General features: G+C 51.3%; 2 protein-coding genes across 10 annotated transcripts in view; both read right to left on the bottom strand.

Moving 5' to 3' along the window:
* Nucleotides 266-20,141, bottom strand: ZSCAN25 (zinc finger and SCAN domain containing 25). Of its 8 annotated transcripts, none has more exons than XM_021086145.1 (8): nucleotides 20,016-20,141; nucleotides 14,302-14,911; nucleotides 12,749-12,873; nucleotides 11,475-11,875; nucleotides 9,947-10,148; nucleotides 9,311-9,402; nucleotides 7,929-8,055; nucleotides 266-6,097 (listed from the first exon to the last, which is right to left on the bottom strand). In XM_021086145.1, the coding sequence occupies exons 4-8, from the start codon at nucleotides 11,859-11,861 to the stop codon at nucleotides 5,265-5,267; spliced, it is 1,641 nt and encodes a 546-aa protein (XP_020941804.1). In that variant the 5' UTR covers nucleotides 11,862-11,875; nucleotides 12,749-12,873; nucleotides 14,302-14,911; nucleotides 20,016-20,141; the 3' UTR covers nucleotides 266-5,264. The 8 variants fall into 8 exon arrangements, 6 of the variants coding, with proteins under 6 accessions (XP_020941804.1, XP_020941805.1, XP_020941808.1 ...); XR_002342244.1 differs by lacking the exons at nucleotides 14,302-14,911; nucleotides 20,016-20,141 and adding exons at nucleotides 8,582-8,691; nucleotides 14,006-14,288 and having other exon boundaries at nucleotides 3,759-3,875; XR_002342243.1 differs by lacking the exons at nucleotides 14,302-14,911; nucleotides 20,016-20,141 and adding exons at nucleotides 8,582-8,691; nucleotides 14,006-14,287 and having other exon boundaries at nucleotides 4,478-6,097.
* The window catches only part of TMEM225B (transmembrane protein 225B), a 16,354-nt gene continuing 12,202 nt past the window's right edge, over nucleotides 19,272-23,423 (bottom strand). For both annotated transcript variants that reach the window (XM_021086159.1, XM_021086158.1), the window contains one exon: nucleotides 19,272-20,604. In XM_021086159.1, coding sequence (XP_020941818.1) covers nucleotides 20,441-20,604 — 164 coding nt within the window. In that variant the 3' untranslated portion in view covers nucleotides 19,272-20,440. The remainder of the gene's footprint in view (nucleotides 20,605-23,423) is intronic.

Raw genomic sequence — 23,423 nt, 5'->3', positions numbered from 1 at the left:
CGGCACACCACCGACATCGCCCGACCCCTTCCACCCTCCCTCGGATGGAAGGGGTTTAAGTTCCCAGCGGCCAACGCAAGGAAGACGACGGCCCGCCCTCCCCACTTGGCGGCAAACGTCCGCAGTAATTTTCATGGGAAGGTGTCAATCCAGAGCATGGGTTGGACAAAACCCATCTCTAGAAATAGGCGCTTCACAGAGAGAATAAAGAAAAAACAAAAGGCAAGATAGGGATACGGAATTGTAAGAAGCCCGAGTGTATTTCTGTGACCTGTGGAATTTCTTTTTTTTTTTTTTTTTTAATTTTATGATTTTTCTTTTGCCCACGACTTGTGGAATTTCTAAGTGAATTTGATGGAACTGCAGTTGAGGGGACAGCAGCTGCCGAGGACTGTCAGACCGGGGGCCACCAGGGCAACTTGCCACGGCGGTCTTCCCTCCTGAGGCCCCCTCGGGACAGCCTTCCAGCTGGAGAAGAGATAGAAATCCAGGCCTTTCATCAGTTCAAGCATGATGTCCCCTGTGCTCCCCAAGACCTTATCATGGAGAGAGACAGAGCTGGACCTGGCTGCCTGGGCTTAAAAGACCCCACTCCACACATGCAGACTCGGAGGCTTCTCGGCAGGTGCCTGCCTGCTAGGACCCAAAGTGAGTGGCCAGGCTCCCTGCATGGGGGCCACTGAGGCTGCCTGTCCTGAGATTCTGCTTCAACAGCTCTCAGCTCTGCTTGGCGTTACTGCACGTAACCCGTGGGATCTCTAGGAAAAATCCTTTGTTTTCTACAAGGCCAGGGCTCTTCCGGGTGAGCAGCCAGGAACCCCCATCCTTGGAAGCCCAGCCCTTTCATTCAACAGCTAAACCATCTAATTTGCTTCAGCTCTTAGCGTGAACACTAAGGGCACGGGCCCTCGGCCTGGATCAGTGCTGCCCCCAGGGGACACTGGCGAGGTCTGGAAACACTTCTGCTTGTTGCAGCTGGCATCTGGGATGCCAAGGATCCTGCTACACAGCCCACAACATGCAAAACAGCTGGACAGCTTCCAAGACAAAGATTTCCCTGGCACAAAGTGAGAGCGGTGCCGAAGTTGGGAAACTCGGGCAGAGATGAAAGAGCAAGCAGACCCTGAGGAACCAGGTTTGGCTGGTGCCCTTCCCCGCCCGCCCCAGTGAGTAACGTCAGCTCGCGCTGCGGTGGGGAGAGGGACGGGGCTTGAAACCAGCTTATCTGTTAAGAAACAAAGGTTCTTCTGCTCTTCCCCAGGACGGGATAAAAACAGGTACTGGAAGTCTCTGAGCATACTTCATCAGCCTGCAGACAGCATTCACCCTGGCAGACACTTTCAGAAGCAATCTTTGAATGCATGAGCTGCCCAGGACAGGCCTGGAGCGGAAAGTCTCCTGAGTTCTGGCCACAGCCAGGAGTAAAAAGGGGTTTCTCTGACAAAGGTCAGAGCCCCGGGGAGTGGCAGCCTTCCTCCCCGTCCCAACTGCATGGGACACGCAGCCGGGCCCTGAGTGTGCACGTTACCCCTGCGCGAGGAAACCATGCACACACAATCACACACGGTGAGGGCTAAAAACAAAGTGACCAAGTGGCCCTGGGTGCCTGGAGTCCCCGTTCACACCACTGTCCTGAAGCAATCAACAGCCCTTCCTTTCACTCCCAAAAGGGACGGAAAATGCACCAGAGGAGCTTGTAACAAACACACCGTCACAGCAGCGAGCAAAGAAGCTACCGAAGAAGATCAGGGTTCTGTCATAAGGAATCAGGAGCCAATCTGAAGAGGCTCCACCGGCCAAAAGCCAAAGGATTTGAGCATCAATGAGAAGAGTAACCGCTGTGGACTGGTTTAAACCAGGAACGCATGTTCTGACTGAAAAATAACACTGCCTGATCACTTCTGTGGGCAGCGAAGTAACCAGAACATTAAAGATGAGGAAATCAAGGGAAGGAGAAACCCAGCACCTCCATTCTCCGCGACCTGGCGCTGACAGCGAGAGGAAACCTCTTACAGAGCATGCCCGCTCACCAACGAGGCATTTCCATACAATTAATGAGATGAGCGGATTCAGCCTCCTGACATCTCACCAGGAGAAGCGGACATGCCACCGTCCATAACGCGTTCTTGCCAAAACATGAAACATCCGTCTGGCTACAGCCCTCACACCTGAAGTGTTGAGTTCCTCGGAGAACTGTGTTAAAGAATGCCATGAGTGTGCGCACGATAAAATTCACAACACGAGAAACCCTACAGGATGAATAACCCCGTTGTTTCAGTGAATGACCTTCAAGGGGGAAAAAAGATAAAAACTCTAGACTATTAGGAGACAAAGGACAAGTTATGACATATGGATCTCACCTTGACATTAAAGAAGCTTTTTAAAAGTTAGGTGGTTTTTTTTTTTCAAACATTCATTGGGAATTAAGAAATTGTTCAATTTTTGGGGGGGTACCATACAGTACTGTGGTTTCGATGTTTGCTTTTTTTTTCCTTTTTAGGACCACACCTGCAGCATACGGAAGGTCCCCGGCTAGAAGTCGAATCAGAGCCGCAGCCGCCGGCCTTCACCACAGCAACACCAGATCCAAGCCGCATCTGCAACCTACGCGGCAGCTCGCAGCAACACCAGATCCTTAATCCACAGAGCAAGGCCAGGGACAGAATCCGCATCCTCACCGATTCTAGTCGGGTTCTTAACCTGCTGAGCTCCACATTTTGATTTTTTCTTTTTAAGAGCCCTTACCATTTAAAAGTGTACACTAAAATCTCTGTAACCACCACCTGGGATTTGCTTCAACATACTTCGGTTGGGGAAGAAAATAAAAAGGAAGATGAGGTAGCGATGAAACAAGACAGGCTGTGACAACATTATGGTTAAAGCTGAATAATGAATACATGCAGATTCATTTATACGTTTTGAAATTTTGTTATAAAATATTTCTAAATAGAAAAATACAGAAAACAATATCTGACATTTAAATAGATATCAAAAATAATGCTTCTACAATTCCATGGGGACATTTTTCTTTTGGGGCTCTTTTGAGGAACGGTCCCTAAGCTTTAGTCTCGCAGCAGAGAAGGGAGCCCATGTGGGAAAGACAGCAAGGCCTGACTCTCACAGAAGCTCCCCGCGAGGATCCTAACGGGCTGAAAAGCCAGTGTGTGATCAGCGCATCCAGAGAGGACCACTGATGAGCAACTCCTCGCCCCTGGTGGCCTCACGCTCCACCTGGCTCTGGACGACAGCCCCCCAAGAAAAGGCCAAACTCAGATCAGGTCAGCTCCCGCGTCCTTCCGACCAGAAGCTAGAGGCTAAGGAGACGCCTTTCACCGGGTCTGGCTGCCAAGGGGCCGGAAGCCTGGCCCAGCTTGTCTGGGGAGTGAGGCGAGAAAGAGCTGATGCTGCATCTGACCCTCGACGCTGCTGAGAAGTGGCTGCAGCCCAGCGTCTCAGGGTGGACGGCTCCCAACGCCCTGGTTAGCGCCGCCTCGTGGGGACAACAGAAGGGCCAGGGGGCCGTTTGCTAAATCCAAAGTAAACACCATGATTATCTGCCAAGAAAGGCCTGATAGAGTAGCGTGCTTCAAAGTGGACAGAAGAACGCAACTCTCTGCATTAGAGGCATCGTTACTGTGTATCTCATTTACCGTGGAAAATGGGGGGAGAACCCCAGGGAGAGAAAATTAAGGGGCACCATGAGACGAGACACATCTTGCAGCTACCAACACAGTCAAGAGACAGACTAACTTACAGTCCCGTCAGAAGACCACCTCACCAGCGGCCAGCGTCCGAAGGCACAGCATTACGACGAGCCTCGCAGCACAGTCCGGGCTAGTTTTGCAGCTTCCAGAAGGTCCGAGAGAAAGGAAACCCTTTAACGACGGCAAAATAATATAAGAGGGCTTAAACACAGTCACAAATACTGCGTGTTCTCATTTTCTTAAAACGTCTTCTTTTGCACGCCCGCAAACCTCCTTCCTAAATTGGCACCCAGGCAAGACAGCCTGCTACCGTCTCATGTCCAGGTGGCCCCGAGGACCCCAGGAGCCTCTGGGGTGACAAGGATCGAGATGCACCAAGGACAGAGGTTACTCAGGAACACGAGGTAGGTGGTGGCGAATGCATGTCAGGGCTAGAAGCTGAGAGGACTGAGCCGCAGGCTCGGACCCAGGTCCAGAGGCCTCCTGGCTGGGAGCGTCCCCAGGTGCCCCCTTGGGGGCTCCTGAAGCTCAAACACATTCACTGAATCATACGCTCCCCGAGGACAAGGACTTCCCCCGTCTTACTCAGCGATGTACCCCACGCACCTAGAAGAGTCCCCGGCACTGTCGGGCCTCAATAAATGCTTGTGGAATGAGTCAAACGAGCAAACAGGGATGAGGGTTTTATACTCCGTGAAGCGCCATCAAATACAGGCTATTACTACTCGTTCATCTTTCAGGCTCCTCTAAGGACATCTCCATACAGAACTGGGTATTTTAAAATACTCTCACGTTTATTCAGTAATTAACAGCAAAATATTAATTTCCTAACAGATGTGTGGACAGCTTCTATCATACAAGAAAAAACAGACTGGGGAAACCGCAGGGTCAAAGGTTAGACACACAGGGGGGCTACACATAGAGTTAAATGAAGGAGACTGCCTGAGCGACCCCCACTGGGAAGGGAGACGGGGCAGGACGTCCCCTCACGTCCCCGCGCCCTCACCCCGAGGCTCTGGGCTACTAACAGGGGTGCTTCCAGCGCCGGATCACAGGCTCCGGGGAACAAGGGCTCGCCCGTCTCGTTCACTGCACTCCCAGCACCAGGCGCACGGAGGAGAGTCAATAAATATTCGCGAAATGGAAGAGAGAATTGAGGGGAGGAAGGGAGACAGAGCCTGAACTAGGATCGTGCCAGGCCTGGGCCCTCAGAAAAGTGAGCTCCAAGCTGCTGCAGGTGGACACGAACACCCACGGAAGGGGAGAAACCCCACCTGAACCGAACCCCGTGTGGCCGCTTCCCAAGGGTGGTAAGAGAAGGTGCAGGTGCCCCTGGGTGGGAGGCGGGAGACGCAGCCGCCGCACTCCGTGTGCTCCCAGCAGCTCGGGCAAACCAGGCCTCGCCTTCCTCTGCGTCTGGGAACAAATGGAAGGAGAAGGGGTCAGAGGGCCTCCCTGCGCAACAGTCCTCGCGCCCCAGCCCTCCGCCAGGTCTCCCCGGAAGGCCTCGGCCGCTGCAGGCCCGCTGGGGGGCAAGGAGGCCGGCTCGGCGGGGCAGGCTCACTGGCCCGGGGTCTCCTGGCGGTGCTGGGTCTTCTGGTGCCGATTGAGGATGGACCGCTGGTTGAAGCTGCGCCCGCAGGCGGGGCAGCAGTAGGGCTTCTCGCCCGTGTGGATCCGCTGGTGCCTGACCAGCCGCTCGCCCTTGCTGAAGCGCTTTCCGCACACCTGGCAGCCGTAGGGCTTCTCGCCGGTGTGGGCGCGCCGGTGCACGGCCAGGTTGGCGTTGCGGCTGAAGCTCTTGCCGCACTCGCAGGTGTAGGGCTTCTCGCCGGTGTGGGTCCGCCGGTGCACCTGAAGGTGCTGCCGGCGGCTGAAGCTCTTCCAGCAGTCCCCGCACTGGTAGGGCTTCTCCCCGGTGTGGCTGCGCTGGTGCACCTCCAGGTGGTGGCGCTGGCTGAAGGTCTTCCAGCACTGGCCGCACACGTAGGGCCGCTTCCCCAGGTGGGTGCGCTGGTGCTTGGTGAGGTACTCTCGCAGCGTGAAGCCCTTCCCGCACTCCACGCAGCCGAACGACTTCTCCTCCTCGTGCGTCCGCTGGTGTCTGACAAGATTGGAGCTCCGACTGAAGCCTTTTCCACACTCCGGGCACTGGAAGGGCTTCCAGAAGGCGCTGGGGGTCTTGAGGTCACGGGGCAGGGGTGCGACACCGTGGGGGGGAGGCGGTGGCCCCAGCGTGCTGCCCACCGAGCTCCCGGCCTCCTGCTCGCAGGTCCTTCCGAGCTCCGGGCTCTGGAGCGCGGCTTCCCCAAACCGCTCTGATGGCACCCGAGCCAGGGCGCCCTTGAGGTCGGCCAGCTGGGTCTTGGGCTCCTTTTCCCCGCTCCCAACGCCTACAGGACAAAGGAGATAGAGACGGATGCTGCAGCAGCTCTGCATGCAACCAACGACCTCGACACATTTCACTTTCTCTGACTCTAAAGCCAGACTGTCCGTTCCATCCTCAGGGACTGAATGTTTGTGCTCCCTCCCAAGCTCACAGGTTGAAGCTCTGAGCCCCGGGGGCTGCTATTAGGAGGTGGGACCTCTGGGAACTCATTAGATGACATCACAAGGGTGGAGCCCCCGGCTGGGATCAGCGTCCAGTGAGCAGAGAAGCCAGAGCTGGCTCTGCACACACAGAGGTCAGGGGAGCAGGATCCCTCCTGATGGGGTAACGTCCTATAAAAAACTGAGACCTGAAAAGGCCACGTAAGATGCCCGAGGTCACCGTTAGTAAGGGCTGGAACCAGGATGGGTTCCCACGTCCTGAAGGAAGCATAGCTGACCCGAGGACAGTGCAGGGGTTGCAGGTTGAGCCTGCACAGTCGAAAACCCAAGTATACTCTTTTTTTGGCTGAGGTGTGCAGCAGCTTCATGTGGAATCTTAGTTCCCAGACCAAGGACTGAACCCAGGCTGGCACAGTGAAACGACTGGGTCCTATCCCCTAGACCACCAGGGAACTCCCACAAATCTGGGTATAACTTTAAACTCGCCCCTTGGTATCCAAGGACTCAACCCATCATGTAAGACTGTGACACTGACTATTGCGAAAAAAAATCCAGGTACAAGCACAGTTCAAACCCGTGCTGTTCACAAATTGACTGTAAGATACTTTTCCTCATGCTTCAATATATGTGAAGATAAGACCAGGTGACATCGGTACAGATGAGCCGTCAGCACGCAACTAACAAAGAAGTTATGAAAGGAGGAGGAAGAGAATCAGAGGGAACACAGGAGAGAGCTGCTCCCAGCCACGGTCCTCTCCCCTCCCCACTGCTCACCCCCCGCAGCCCGCAGAGCTGTTCCGCGGCTCCGCACGCCGGCGTCCCAGGCTGTCCCCACCGAGCCTCACCTGCATGTCCCCAGCCCTCTCCCCACCCCCACCTTTTCTCCTGCTGCTCCTCCTCCGTGAGCTCCTTTCCTGTGCTCCATGGACGGCCCAGTCCCACTAGCTCTAACCACAGGGAACAGCCAGCTGCCACCTGAGACAGCCCACCCAGGGCTGCTTCCCAGGACAGGGGCCTACAGCAACCCCTCCCAACTACAGGATCCTCCTGAGCAGCCTCCTGCCCCTCTCCACACACACACACACACACACACACACACTCATGGGCTCCCAGGTCTCACGGGCATCAGTCCTGCCCCAACACAGAACTGATGACATCACAGCCCCAACAACACCTTGTGTCGCCTGCCCCCTTGTCCACTCCTCCCCTGACACAGGGGAGCACCTCACCAGCTCCTCACATGCCGGGGTCCACGCGCCTTCCTCACGCCCGTTTACTGTTTGCCATGAAATTCCCTTCCTTTATCTGTGGCGTCCAGATCTAAAATCTGGGGTGAGGGCAAGAACCTGGACCTAGAGCTTTCAAAATACTGTTTCTTGGAGTTCCCATCGTGACACAGCAGAAACGAATCCAATTAGGAACCATGAGGTTGCGGGTTCAACCCCTGGCCTCACTCAGTGGGTCAAGGATCCAGCGTTGCCATGAGCTGTGGTGCAGGTCGCAGACGCGGCTCGGATCCCACATTGCTGTGGCTGTGGTGTAGGCCAGCGGCTGCAGCTCCAATTGGACCCCTAGCCTGGGAGCCTCCACATGCTGTGGGTACAGGCCTAAAAAGCCAAACACACACACACACACACACAGAGTTTCTTACTTTTGGGACAGAACCGGTCTTACCTGGAGGTGAGACCCCACAGGCCTGGGAATCCACGTACTCCCCAAAGCAGTCTATCTGCGCTGGCGTCACGTGCCTCCACTCCTCCTCGGGAAAAGCCAGGGCCATGTCTTTGAACGGGCCCAGCCCCTGCAAGCGCACAGGAGATGGCCATGGATAAAGAGATAACCCCAAAGTAGGAGCAGAGGGACACAGGGAGAACAGAGCGAGAAACCAGAAGGAACCAGGGTCCCGCGACGGCCTCCCGAGCAACAGTTTAATGACAAACAGGTGACGGGCTTGTACTTCTGTGGGTCTGCCGCAGCCGCTGAGCCGGTAGCCAGCAAGCGCAGCATCCGGTTTCCCGGCGTTCCAGCCCCCCAGCCAATCCTCACGAGTAATGGAGCCTGGGCGCGGCTATGACCCCCGCCCCCGGCCCTGATTTCCGTCAGAGGGGCGTGAACGTTGGAGCAGGCCCCGCCTTTAGAGCGAAGCCACGTTAACACGGAGGTGCTGTCGTTCGTGACTGCGGAAGGAGAGGGTCTGACCAAGCGCAACAGCGCTGCTGCCACTCTTCATCTCCTCCAAACCTCGTTCTTGGAAAACAGACACAGGAAAGGGCGCAGGCATCAGACCCCGCCCCAGTAGTGCTTCGATGACACCAAACTTGACTCACTTTGTTTTTCTGCCAAAGGACATCTTTTCTTCTAGAAGGAATTCCTCACTTCCAGACTCCAGTCCCTTCAGAAAAGTGCCACGTTGGACATCGCCCACTTTCGGGTAACCCTGGGCATCCGTGGAAGAGATTTACACCATGGCAAGGGTGTCCCGTCCGTGCCCTGGTGACCTCCCAAGAAGGGCTAACAAGGCCAAGTCTCCTGGCGTGGCCACAGGAGGGGCCAAAGAGACCCCTCTCAGGGCTCCTGGGAGCCCCAAGCCGAGTCAGCGTCATTTCTGCTGACGTGGGGGGAGGATGGGGTCCAGAAGAACAGCAGCAGCACAAACATCCAAAAGGCTATCGATCCACCCAGGTTTCTGACCTCCTGGCCACCCACCACGGCCCGGACCAGGCCCATGGGTTTCCATCAATAATGCCTTCCTACTCACCATTCTCACAGTAACACTGAGTCGACCGAAATTTTAAAAAAGCAAAAACAAAATAAGAAAAACAAAGAGGGATGCAAAGGAACACACTGAGCCTTATGCTTGGACCCTAACACACAAGGCTCAATCCAAATTAGTAACTGACGACAGTCAAGTGGAGAAGACAACGCCATCACATCCACGAGAACGAGGCAGAAGGACTTAACTCTGCGGATGGTGCCCTGCTGCGCGGAGAAATCTGGGGAAGGGGAGCCCCATCCTAGCAACACGGTGACCCCTGAAGGGCAGAGTCACAACTCACCTGGGATCCGGCCGTCAGGAACCCCGCTGCCATCTCCTGGTCCCTGGTGCTCACTGCAGGGAGGCCCAGACCAGCCTGAACACCTGGCAGAGCTGAGCAGGGAAAATAAACGCAGAGCAGGGTCAGCACCGCCCTGCAGGCAGCTCAGTGACAGGCGTCTCCTGCCTGACAGGTGGGGTGGCTGTACCCGCCCCTGCTCCCAGCTGGGAAGTCACGCTCTGTCCCTCCAGGGCCATTCTCGCTCCCTGGCCTCACACACTTTGAGATTCAGGAACATGATAAAGTCACATGTACCCTCAGGGATGTGGTTTATCTGCCTACTTAAAAAGAAAAAACACCCTATGTGTCAGCGACATAGTTCCTGGCAGTTTCTAAAAGGGACAAGAGGGAAAGGAGAAGAAATGATAAGGGAGCAGGATTCCAGATTCTCCCCGCAGACATCGAGGGATCGCAGTGGAGAAAACAACTTCACTTCATCTGCTTCCTGCTGAAGTCAAGGATGTAGCCAGGAAAACCCAGAAGTACACCCGCACGGAACTCAGCTTATCAGCTGCGGGGTTTGTAAAGGAACAGGGAGGGGGCAGGGCACAAGGCATGGGTTTCTGTGCCCTTCTCCCCTTCCTGTGTGCATCTTACCCTGCTCCTGGAAGGCCTGCATCCCATCTCCAGGGTTCTGGTTGAGCTGCTCCTCCGTGCCTTGGTCAAGGCCTTGAACGCCTTCCCCACGGGGCATCCCCCACTCGGGCTTGACCTCCACTGGCCCCAGGTGGACACCTGGTTCCCAAGGGCCTCTGCAAAGCGCCGTCTCCTCCTGATCCCCCTGCACATGGCACGGAACCTAAGAAGAGTCCCCAACATCCATCAGAATGAGGCCTGCGGAAGGCTGTTAGCAAAGAAGCTGAATTAAAACCCACAGAGAGACCCATTCCTGCTGCAGAGGAGAGAAAGGACAAGCTGGCTCAACTCTTCGCCAGCAATCAATGAGAAGGCGAAAAGGAAGCTAAACTCAATTTATTAGGTGCCAAGCAACTTCTATGTACCCGCGTCATTTTTTTTTTTTTTTTTTTTTTTTTTGCTTTTGCTTTTTAGGGCCGCACCTGCAGCATAGCATACATAGCAAGGCCAGATCTGAGCCTTGTCTGCAACCTACACCACAGCGCACGACAATGCCAGATCCTTAACCCACTGAGTGAGTCCAGGGGTCGAACCTGAGTCCTCAAGGATACTAGTCAGGTGTGTAACCCAATGAGCCACAACAGGAACTCCCCCGGTCCACACTTAAGCTCCTTGCTAGGGAGTGAAAAAAAACAAAACTCTCTTAGGATCATAGCAGAAGTGAGGGGTAACTGCAGGGGGAAACGGGAGGCTCAACTGAAGATTGTTACCTTGCAGCAAAACAGCAAGGTTCGCTGCTCCTGCCTCTTTCCCAAAGAGCAATCGGGACACTGTACCAGCAAGGGACCTAGACATGGCCAGAACCCCAAGGAAGCATGTAAGGTGCAAAGTCACTTGGCGTCCCCAGAACTCCACCAGAGAATCGCTATGTGAGCCACCTGAGCCAACGTGCCAGCCACGGAAACAGTGCTGTCCCAGACAAGGCTTCCTGGGAAGAAGAGTCACCAAGTGGAACTCCCTGCACTCCCCCGAGCACCTCTGCCCAAGACGGATGAGGCTGCTAGGCTGGGAAATCAATCACAACTGCCTCCTTTGGGCCTGAGGTGCCCAAGAGAAAGACGGCCAGGCCTCCACCCCGGTGACCAAAACGGAAGCTGGATTTCCTGCTGTGGTGCAGTCGGTTCATGATCCAGCTTGTCTCTGTGGGGGTGCTGGTTCACCCCCTGGTCTGGAGCAGTGGGTTAAGGGTCTGGCGTTACCACAGCTGTGGTGTGGGTCGCGGCTGCGGCTCAGATCCAATCCCTGGCCCGGGAACTTCCACACGCCTCGGGTGCAGCCAGAAAAAAAAAGCTGACCACCCTTCCACCGGCCCCGCCTCTTCCCAGGGAACAGCTGTCCTTGCTGAAAACGCCACCGCCCTCCCCTCCAAAAGCACCTGGGGGACTCTGGCGGCAGAGAAGGAAGGAGAGTCTCCCTCTCCGCACCCCTTGCTTGAGAGCTTCCCTTCCCGCACCAACAGAACAAGACCCAGACACCCCTTCTCACCCACCGCCTTGGCCTCCAGCGCTCCCTCCGTGAAGTCCTCCACCATGGCCACCAGGGCCTTGCCGCTCTCTGGGCCGTGCTCCCGCATCCAGGCGTAGAACTCCCGGGGCAGGATGGTCAGGAACTGCTCCAGCACCAGCAGCTCCAGGATCTGCTCCTTGGTGTGCAGCTCAGGCCTCAGCCACTGGCGACAGAGCTCCTGGAGTTCCCTCAGGGCTTCCTGGGGACCAGCCGCTTCCTGGTAGCGGAACTGCCGAAACCGCAGGCGGAAGGTCTCAGGACTGGGGTCCTCCCTCGCCCTGCCCCACGGCAACTCTTTCTCCAGTTTTACCACGGGAACACCCATTTGCTGCTGAGGGTCTTCCGCCATCCCTGGATGCTCTTTAAGCATCTTCACGCTCCCTTCTGGAAGACCAGACAGACCACGAGAACAGCATTAGTAAGACATGGAAAAGGTCAAGTTCATCTTAGTTCTGTCTCTACATCAATGAACGTTCTGCTGGCGAACACGATAAGGAGGCATTTTCAAAACACGAAAGATATATCCTGAAAACCATGCCAATCCAGCTCCGTAGATATTTGCTAAAAGTAGGATAAAGATGAAATGCGTAGGACTTAGCTTATACCCACAAAGATCTCGTGTTAAGAGGGAGATAACGGTACAGTCATAGAAAAATGTAAGATGGGTTACAACTAGGTCAGTCACCAGGGCTACTCTTCCAACAGGAAAGAAAATATATATTCAAACACATAGCTATGCTTGGCCCACAGAAATGAGAAATACAAGCAAGGACAAGACAGACAAGGAGGCTCTCCTTTGAAACCCACATACTGGTGCAGCAGACAGAAAAAAAAAAAAAAAGTGTAAGCAAAAAGGGGGGTGGGCTTCTAGAAGGAAAATAAACAAAGTGTTAACGGGGGACAGTCACCTTGGAGAAGGCCTTGCTGAAGAAATGACACTTAGGCCAAGACCCACAGAAGGAATGAGAATGAGTCAGTCATTCAAAGAGCATTCCAGAAAGGGAAAGGCTTTGGGCTAAAAAGGACTGGGCAGGCTGAGAAAAAGCCCAAGTGTGATGTGGCTTCAGCAGAGTGAGGGAGGGACAGGACTCAGAGGGAGGTAGAAACCAGATTATCCAGGGCCTGGGCACAGAGTAAGAACTATGGGCTTTACTCTTAGTCCTTATTTAGTGGGGAGATACACATTCTTTAAGGGTCACTTTGCCGGGAAAGTGAGAGAAGAGGTAAGAGGGGTCAAGAAGGGAAACCCACACTTACCGTGATCCAAGCAGGAGATGACAGGGGTTTCGATCAGGGTGCTGGCAAAGAAGCACAGTCAAGACATATTTTGGAGGTAAAACCCATAGACTGGCTGGTGGCTAGGATGTGACAGTGTGCTCAGCCTAAAAAAAAAATAAAAATAAAATTAAAAAAAACAGCAAAGCAATATATATGCACCATTACTATAACTGATCAAAAGATTTCTACTTCTTGTAGGCTCTACCATTTAGAACACCGTAATCACACACTCTCATTTAATACTTAAGACCCTTCTGTTGGGTGAGTACCACTCCCCTACTTTTTTTTTTTTTCTCCTTGCTTTTTAGGGTCATACCTGTGGCAACATGGAAGTTTCCAGGCTACAGGTTGATTCCGAGCTGCAGCTGCCAGCCTACACCACAGCCACAGCCATGGCAATGCCAGAAGCCAAGGGCATCTGTGACCTATGCCATAGCTTGGAGCAACACCGAATCCTTAACCCACTGAGCTAGGCCAGGGATCAAACCCCATCCTCATGCATACTAATTGGTTTCTTAACCTGCCAAGTCACAACGGGAACTCCCTAGTTCCCCTCCTTTTTAAATGAAGAAACTGAAGAGCTAAGAGGTTAGACTGTTGGCCAAGATTGGCCTCCCAGATACATGGTGTAGATGAGAAACATGGGAAGCCAAAAAGAGAAAAAAGTTTATGCAGGTTCAAGTGCTCATATGGGGGAAGGGGGGCCTTGAGAGAGGCTTGTAGTGAACCTCTGGGGTGAGATCACCTTAAAGGAAGCAGTAAATAAGAAACTGGCAACAGGTACGTCCAAGTTGCTGCTTAATGTTCTATTTGGTGTCTGTGTATTTATCTCTTCTTAAATCTATTCTGTGTTTGTCTATTCGTTTTCTCTGCTTTCATCAATGGAGATTTCTCTTTCCTGGCTTTCTAGCCACTGCATTCATTCACCTCACTATTGCATTTATCGCATTATCGTGCGAACGTTTACCCGTAAACCCCGCGCCTCTCTCAAGGGGTTTCAGAGCCCAGTCGGTCGACACCGGGGTTTATTCCGCGCCTCTCCTGCTTTGCGCCAGGGTTAGGGGCGGGGCAGTTACGGAGGAAAAGCACGAGTGTTGTGGATTGTCCTACCCAGATTCCCTTTAGTCGAGAAAGCTCCTCATTCAGCTTTCACCCTCAGCCCGTGAAAAACAGAAAGTGTCCCCTGGAAATTCTTGAGATGAGGGTTCTACCGCTCTTTCTAAAATGACCACTTACGCTTTTCGGTGTTCCGCTTCGGTTCAAGATACCGGGTTTCGTGGACACCCCTCCGTTAAGCCAATCCTGGCCGGGCGGGACCGGCCCCACTCCTACCTGAGCCTAGCGCGGGGCGGCCCCCCGGGTCCGGACCCGCCAGGCCTCGGTGCCGAGGGACGCACCTCCGGGGAGATGCGCCGCCGCAGCGTGCGCCCCACGGCCTCCACCGCGGCCCGCAGCGGCCTCACACGCAGGCCCCGGCGCCCTGGCCCCCTCCGCCCCGCCACCCTCACGAGGCTCCCCACGCCGCCCCGCACCTGCGCCGGGCTCGCCGGAGCCCGCGGCGGACCGGAAGTGGGCGAAGGACTCTGTCCGACAGGTGCGTAAAGGAAGGGCCCTTTCCGCTTCCTCTCTAGGACGCTGGGAGGTCGGTGCGTCTCGATGGTCGCGGGTCCCCGGGGACCGATCCGGAGCGCGCGGGGGACCACGAGAGGCTCTTCCATCCTGGACGCTCGCAGTCGCCAGGCCCCTTTGTACCCGCGTCCCCCCTGTGGGAGGGACCCTCCAGGCACACCGCCGGATACCGCGCCTCTCTCAAGGGGTTTCAGAGCCCAGTCGGTCGACACCGGGGTTTATTCCGCGCCTCTCCCGTTTTGCGCCAGGGTTAGGGGCGGGGCAGTTACGGAGGAAAAGCACGAGTGTTGTGGATTGTCCTAAAACAAGCGTCGAACTCGGGTTCTGTGTCTGGGCCACGGGAGAAGGCTTCTCGTCGGGGAAGGCTTCCTGGAGAAGGTGGCACCTGAGCTTTGATTTGATGGGTGGACCAAAAAGTGAGCATAACGAGCCAGGCAGCCAAGTGCTGGAGGTTGACGGCCTTCCCACACCTTTGAAGCCGCTGGAGCAGGCGATTGTAATTCCAGTGATAACCTGGAGGCAATGGGAAGCCGCAGAAAGATTTGAAGGCGGGAAGGAACAGATTTTGGAAAGATACTACCAAGAATCCTGCGATTGGAGTTCTTATCGTGGCTCAGCGGTTAACGAGTCTGACTAGCATCCATGGGGACGAAGGTTCGATCCCTGGCCTTTCTCAGCGGATTAAGGATCTGGCATTGCTGTGAGCTGTGGTGTAGGTCACAGATGCCATTGGGGTCCAGCATTGCTGTGGCTGTGGTGTTGGCCAGCAGCTACAGCTCCGATTTGACCCTAGGCCTTGGAATCTCCATATGCCGCAGGTGTGGCCCTTAAAAAAAAAAAAAAAGAAAAAAGAAAAAGAGAAAAGAAAGAAACCTGTTAGAGAGAGACTGAGCTAGGGGCGAGGGAGGTGGAGAGATGAGGAGACTGGCTGTGGGTTAACCGAGGCTAAATAATGCAATCCTGGAGAGAAAGCATGAGAGGCAGAACTGGACTAGAAGGTTCAGATATGGAACCTATTCAGAAAGTAAAAAAGGCAAGATTCAATGACTGATTGGATATGGCAGTTGAGAGAGACTGTGGAATAATTTAGTAACTGACAAAGGCCACATCTCACATAGGTAAGAATGGACTTTTAAAAAGTGAGAGAGAGGGAGTTCCTGTTGTGGCTCAGCAGTAATGAACCCGACTAGTATCCAAGAGTACGCAGGTTTGATCCCTGGCCTCAATCAGTGGGTAGAGGATCCAGCGTTACTGTGAGCTGTGGTGTAGGCCAGCAGCTACAGCTCTTGATTCCACCCCCTAGCCAGGGACCTTCCATATGCCGCAGGTGCAGCCCTAAAAAGCAAAAAAGAGGTGGGGAGGGAGTTCCCATTGTGACTTAGCGGGACCCCAGTAGTATCCATGAGGGTGGGGGTTTGGATCCCTCGCCTTGCTCAGTGGGTTAATGATCTGGCATTGCCATGAGCTGCTGTGTAGGTTGCAGACTTGGCTTGGATCTTGCACCTGGCTGTAATGTAGGCCTGCAGCTGCAGCTCGGATTCGACCCCTAGCCTGGGAACTTCCATTTGTTGAGGGTGCAGCCCTAAAGAAAAAAATAAATAAATATAAAAAGTGGACAAATGGTTTGTCCTCTGGAAAAAGGTAACACTGTGTCCATTCCTTTTACCACATTCCAGGGCAAAGTTCAGCCATGCTCATTCTTTTATGCTACAAATTACGTTTTCAACCCATCTTAGAAATAATATTGGAAGACAAAAAAAAAGGAATTGCCATCTTGGCGCAGTGGTTAACAAATCCGACTAGGAACCATGAGGTTGCAGGTTCGGTCCCTGCCCTTGCTCAGTGGGTTAACGATCCGGCGTTGCCGTGAGCTGTGGTATAGGTTGCAGACGCGGCTCGGATCCCGCGGTGCTGTGGCTCTGGTGTAGGCCGGTGGTTACAGCTCCGATTCGACCCCTAGCCTGGGAACCTCCATATGACGTGGGAGCAGCCTAAGAAATAGCAAAAACAAAAGAAAAAAGAAAAAAAAAGAAAGAAATAACATTGGAGAGAGAGTCTCCTCCCGCCCTCACATCCAAGATCCAAGAGGGATGGACAAGACTCAACCTTATCATCCAGGGCCAGGAGAAATGGCTTGATTTGCCCAATCTGTCTTGGAAAACTGAGCTATACCTAGCCATACTAAAAAACATTGTTCAGAGAAGACACCAAAAGGGCATTCTGGAAGAGGCAGAGAAAGACTGGATCAGATCACAAGTTTCCAGGTCTGCCTTGGAGAAGAGAAAGGTGCTCCTCTGAACTGGGGAGAAAGGAATCAAAAATGGCTTATGGTCTAGGTTAGAGCTCAGGAAACCTTTTCTGAAAAGGGCCAAATAGTAACCAGCCTAGGCTTTTCAGGACACACGGTCTGCTCTTTATTTTTACAATCCTTTAAAACTGTAAGTTTTGAGCTCAACAGCCAGGGCATGTGGATTTGACACAAGGTCTGTAGTTTGCTCACCCTTGAAGTAGATTATGTTAAAATTATTCTAGAGAGATTTTTGTTTTGTTGGCTACATCCATAGCATGTGGAAGTTCCCAGGCCAGAGATTGAACCTGCGCCACAGCAGCAACCCAGGCCACTGCAGTGACAATGCAAGATCCTTAACCCATGGCACCACAAGAGGACTCTAAAGCATTCATTCTTATCCTCTTTTCCCAGTGATGTTATCAGCTGAGAGTGCAAAGGACAATGATAGGCTTGGAGCTTAAATTATGGAGTGAAAATCAGAATATCAGTTGTGAGGAAGGATGTGGGGAAAAATCATAAAATGAATGAAAAGTCTGTCAAGCAACACTGAACAAGTGATAATGAAAACAGAACAGCAGGTGACAGAATCAATGATTAACAATAGTTAAAAGTTTGTGTCTAACCCTAATATTTAGATCATTGTGGCATCTGCTTCTATTGGTTGTTTATTCCCTTGTCAGGCACATTTTTGCATATCTAGTAGTTTTGTGTCTTCATGCATTAAGGAAGTAGTCCCCAGGCCATTCCACAGAGGGGCAGTGCATTGTTACAGAGTGTCTAGTCCAGTAAAAAAATAATAATATTTATTATTAAATAAAGAAGTTGACCACCTCATATCGATTTCCTAAGTAAATGTCTCTCCTTCCAATAGGTTCCTTTGCAATAGAAAAGAACTTTATTTCAGTAAAGTTTTTGCGAATTTTAGTTTTAAATATTTGTTCTGTTCCTTTATTTCTGTTTTCTTCCTCAGGGACTCCAATTGTATATATGTTGGATCTCCTTTACCTGTCTGTCATAGCTTTTACTTTCCAATCTTTTCATTTTCTTATTTCATTTTCTTCACTCTTATTGTTCTTATCCTTTATGTCTCTTCCTATTCTGGTATCTGTTCTCTGTGATGCTTCTGGTAACTTAGTCTTCACTTCTGACTCTTTCCAGTTCTTTCTTGAATTCTCTCAGTTCCCACTTCATATCCTCCCCTTATCTGTCCCTCTCCTTCTGTTGTCAGCACATTTCTTCTCTAAGTTCCTATAATTCTGGTTTGTGGGATTTTTTTCCCCTAGCTGCAATTGCTTCCTTAAGATTTTTAATTTATCCTTGAATGTTGGATTATAATTCCTCCACTTGGCGGCAACACTTTTCTGGTGAGTTTTCTTCTTCTTCTTCTCCTTCTTCTTCTCCTCCTTCTCCTTTTTTTTCCCCCCAGCTGCTGACCTATGCCACAGCCACAGCAACTTGGGATTTGAGCCTCACCTAAAACATAGCTCACAGCAACAACACTGAATCCTTAACCCACTGAGCAAGGCCAGGGGTCAAACCCACATCCTAGTCAGGTTCATTACTGCTGAGCCATGACAGGAACTCCTAGTGAGTTTTTTTCATATCCAAACTTTCACTTTCCCTTCTGCTTTTTTTAATAACACCTTTGTATTGCTATTGCAGTGTCACTCTCGTATTTGAATGAGTTTGATTCTCCTGGGCCAGCTCTTGGAAGGAGGATACTGTGGAAAGGGCATTCCCAGTTTCTCAGTGTGAGGACTCATTCTTTCCACACTACACTCAGGGAGACTTTCTTTACTATGTAGTTCCCCACATAGCAGGGACTCCTCGGATTCTTACATCCCAGCTTGGTTCCAGGGGCTTGGACCACCACTCACTTCCTTCCTTCTGTTCTCCACCCATCACCTGTGGAGATACTGCCTTCATCAGGGATGCTGCTGTCTGCCTGCTGAGGTGATTTCCTCTCATCTCAGTGGTACCTTCTGAAATCTTTTCCTTTAAGGACTTCCACGCACCTTCCGTGCCTTCCCCGCCTCCCCAACACACACCGCCGTGCCCTGTTTCTTCTCTACTCTTGTCTTAGCCATTCCCTGGGGGTGGCTCCTCCTCAGACACCTGAAGGTTAATGTGTATTTGCTAGTGATTTTTGGAACGTGCCACTGCTAGGACCACTCGTGACCCATCCCACTGTGCCCACTGCACTGATCTCCCAGTTGTGGCTTCCCATCCTCATTCTGCTGGTTAAAGGATGGTTTGGGCCACAGTTGCACCTTTCAGACTTTGCAGATTTTCTCTATTCCTCATTTCACTGAACATTATAGTTCCTATATGGTTTTTTTAAGGAGAAAATGTGAGAAGACTGGAACTAGACGGTCACCATATCTGTATAAGAAAGAAACTCCCAGAGTTCCCTGGCGGCCTAGCAATTAAAAATCTGGCACTGAAAGTGCTATGGCTCAGGTCACTGCTGTGGCGCATGTTCAATCCCTGACCTATGAACTTCCACGGGCTGCAGGCAAGGCAAAAAGAAGAAACTCCCAAGATATCTTTTGGAGAGAAATGTAGTAAGAAACTACACCAATCTAAAACACTTAGCGCTTGTTTTCGGGGAGTTTCTGCTTAGCTTTTCTGCTTGGGTGTGAGCCTCCGGAGCACAGAAAGTGATTTTGATACCTCACACACCCCATGGTGTACTGCACAAGGCCAACCTTTTTTTTCTCTTCTTTTTTCTTTTTTTTTTTTTTGGCTTTTTAGGGCCACACCTGTGGCATATGGAGTTTCCCAGGCTAGGGGCCTAATTGGAGCTATAGCTGCGGGCCTATACCACAGCTCACGGCAATGCCAGATCCTTAACCCACTGAGTGAGGCCAGGGATCGAACCTGCAACCTCATGGTTCCTAGTCGGATTCATTTCAGCTGCACCATGATGGGAACTCCCTATGCACGTTCTTTAGAAAGGAAAATGGGGAGGCGCAGTTACTCAGCATTGTTGAGATGAAGGGTGGGTATGAGGCCAGGGAGTTCCAGCCTCTCCACTGCCCCAAAGCATGGGTACCTCCCAGCTATACGCAGTCTGAAAGCTCCTTCAGGACTGCGAAGGGGGGCACTTTAGAGGTGCCCACAGAAGCCCTCTGGCTCCAGGGAAAGGATGGGTTGCTGGTATGTCGACCGGCTGACTTGCCTACTCTTTCCCCAGCGTATGGGCTCACACTGCCAGGCCTGGGAGCTCAGCCTTGGGGAAGCTTTCACCTCTAACCACCCCCTTCCCGCCAACACACGTGAGCAGAGCTTCCCGAGCGGAGTCACGCTTTTGGCTGAGGACATCACCTTTTCCTTTTAATGTCCTGAACACAGACACCGTCTGCTGTGGTTCTGTGCTGTTCAGTTCTTGTTTGACAGCAGCTCACGTCACTTGGTCATTGTGCCTATCCCCCCTGCCCGCCCCCAGACTGCAGGCTGGTGCTGAGGTCTGGATGAAGACGTAGTCATCCTTTAATTGATGATGCCTGTCCTAAAAAAAACCCAATAGAATAAAAAGGAACTCAGGAATCTCTGAAACATTCAGAAAACCTTTAACAAATGTCAAACACAAGCAAGACAGAATGGCTGTGAGGATGGGGACGCGGCGGCTTGGTGAGACCCTCAAGCGCCTTGGCAAACGTGGCCAAGCTCAGCGGAGACAGGGAGCCACTTACACGGAGACGCGCGCGCTCACGCAGCCTGATGGAGGGCAGAGCCCAGGCTCTCCCGGTCTAGATCGCGGTCTCCCCCTTCAGCAGTGTCTCCTTCTGCATGGAGCTCAGGTCTCCTCCCAGACTCTCCAGGTGAGCGATCCCCTGGATCTCCCCAGTGTTTGGGGGAATGAGCAACCAATGGCAGCAAAGGCAGGTTGTTTCTCGAACAAGGCAGATGGCACCTAGGTAAGAGCGGAACTTTGAGTCAGGTGACAGAGGCTCTCAGGCTCCGCGCCCTAGAGGTCAGAGACTCCCTCCTCTGCCCTGACTCCCTCTGGTGGGCCTCTGCCCGCCTGCTTCTCCCTACAACGTAGGGTATTACAGGAACAGAAGGGAAAATGATGCATCCAAGGACAAGATGGATAAAACTCTCGGAACTGTGGCCAATGCTGGAACTTGGCTAACCATTAATAGGTAAGAAACAACGTTTCCGGAAGGATGGTCAAACACAAAACACCGGCCTCTTCAAGACCAGCTCAAGGCCCTCAATAAAGTGAGAGAAAGGAAGAAGAGAATCAGGGTTCATAAGTACAAACGGAGATACCTTGAGTGGATAATAAATGTTGTATTAAGACTAAGATAAAAGACAACGTCTACTCTCAGCTTCATAGCAGACTAGATCCTCTCCCACTAAAAACAATAAAAATTCTAATTATTTCTTCAGAAACGTATTCATAACACGTCACAAAGCTGGCATCAGTGTAGGACATTTTTTGAAGCCAAAACCATTGTGATAACAGGAATCTAGAAAGTTAAAGCAAGCACATAATTAGCCTTTCCCCTTGCAGGTGACCCTGACGTTCCTCTGTGTTGGCCTCTTGGGACACAGAAAATAAAAGGAAAGCCCAGGGGGCTCTAACAAGAGTTGGCCATGTGAAGCCAGAAGTTCAAAGTTACCTGCATTGGCTGAGAAGTCATAAACACGGGCTAGCTGTTATGTGGGTCTGCAGCTAAATTCACAATAGCTACTACGTATTTTGGGTGTGACCCCAAGGTAGTCATGCACCCAAGCACTGGGCAGAAGCAAATGCAAACCCTTTTGTGAGGAAACACTTTAAATACAGGCCTCAAAGAACTTCCACCAATTAAAAAAAAGAAAATCCAAGGAAAATGAGTTCACAGTCAAAAAACACAAAACATACCAAGAAACAGCAGCAAGTAATTCAGTTGTTAGAAGATACGGAATATAAAATAAATATTTTAATATGTTATAATAAAAATATATTTGGAGAATAGATTTTAAATAGAAGGAAAAGCATTGAAATGATGAGATTTACAGAAAAATACAACTTCGAGTTATAACACAGATTAATTGAAATACAAATCTAATACCTAGGTGAAACAGATCAGACACATGTCAAAAAAGATTGGTTAAATTGAAGATACATCTATGTAAGTTACTCAGAATGAAGCCCAGAGAGACAGACAGAAAATAGGAAAGAGAACCTAAGAGAAATTTAGGACCAGGGTAGCAAAGGTCTTGCAGAAATCTTCCTGGAGTTCCAAGAAGGACCTTTTTAAAAAAAGGAGAAAGATAATGGGAGGGAGATTAAAAAGATTCCAGAAATGCTGAAAGTTATCACGCCGCAGATTCAGGTCACCCATCAAATCCTAACACAAACATCCATACCCTGCCAAATACCAAAGAAAGCCTCAGAGAAAAGACAGCTGCCTCAAAAAGAACAGTATTTTTAAAGAGAGCCGACTTAGCAACAACAAGAACGGAAGAGAGACAATAATTGAAGAAAACCTTGAATGCTGAGAGCATAGGAGTCAACTTAAAAATGGATGTTCAGGAGTTCCTGCCGTGGCGCAATGGGCTTGGCGGCATCTCTGCAGCACCAGGACGCGGGTTCGATCTCCCGACCAGTACAGAGCGTCGCAATAGGTCACAACTGCAGCTTGGATCTGATGCCTGGCCCAGGAACTCCACAAGCCACAGGGCGGCCAGAAAAGAAAAAAATGTACATTCAGCAAAACTAGCTTTAATAAACAAAATAAAATAAAATACGAGAGAGCACATCTCTGGTCCTCATTAAAAAGCAACGTAAAGAACGTACTTCAGGATAATTAGCTTAGAAGGTCTGAGGTTTGATGAGCAACTACATTGGTAAATATGTGGGTAATTTTTTAAAATGTTAAATGCCCAAAATAATAATTTCAAGTGTATAGAATTAAAAAAACACCAAAGAAACCAAAACATTGGACAAAAGAGCATATCAATTGGGGGGGGGGGAGTGTCCTTGAATTATTTATGAAGAGAATAAATATGCTGATTAACTAAGCATGCTAAAATGTCAAAAACAACTACTGCATGAATGAAAATAGACCACATAACTTCCAAACCAAAGAGGGAGGAGATGTAATGAGAGCTACGTACATAAAATTCAATCAGGAGTTCCCGTCATGGCACAGCGGAAACAAATCCAACTGGGAACCATGTGGTTGCGGGTTTGATCCCTGGCCTCGCTCAGGGGGTTAAGGATCCAGCATTGCCATGAGCTGTGCTGTAGGTTGCAGACGCGGCTTGGATCCCGAGTTGCTATGACTGTGGTGTAGGCTGGAGGCTACAGCTCTGATTCGACCCCTAGCCTGGGAACCTCCATATGCTGTGGGAGCAGTGCAAAGAAATAGCAAAAAGACAAAAAAAAAAAAAAACTAGATGAAAAAATCCAATCATAAGATATCTATAAGAGACATCCAAAACATGAAGACAGAGATAGGTTTTTTGTTTTGTTTTATTTTATCTTGTTTTTTTAGCCATGCCCTTGGCATGTGGAAGTTCCTGGGCCAGGAATCAAACCTGTGCTACAGCAGCAACCCAAACCACTGCAGTGACACCACCAGATCCTCGACCCACAAGGGAAACCTCAGAGACAGGTTTATGAGAGATATAACAGGCAAATACTAATCTAAAAAAGGCAGAGGTAGCTAGAGTAATATCAAATAAAACAGTCTTTACAGGAGTTCCATCGTGGCACAGTGGAAATGAATCCAACTA

The sequence above is a fragment of the Sus scrofa genome, chromosome 3 (assembly GCF_000003025.6).
Source record: "Sus scrofa isolate TJ Tabasco breed Duroc chromosome 3, Sscrofa11.1, whole genome shotgun sequence".
NCBI lineage: Eukaryota > Metazoa > Chordata > Mammalia > Artiodactyla > Suidae > Sus > Sus scrofa.
Note: the sequence above shows the minus strand (reverse complement) of the source record. Positions and strands in the feature narration are given on the sequence as shown.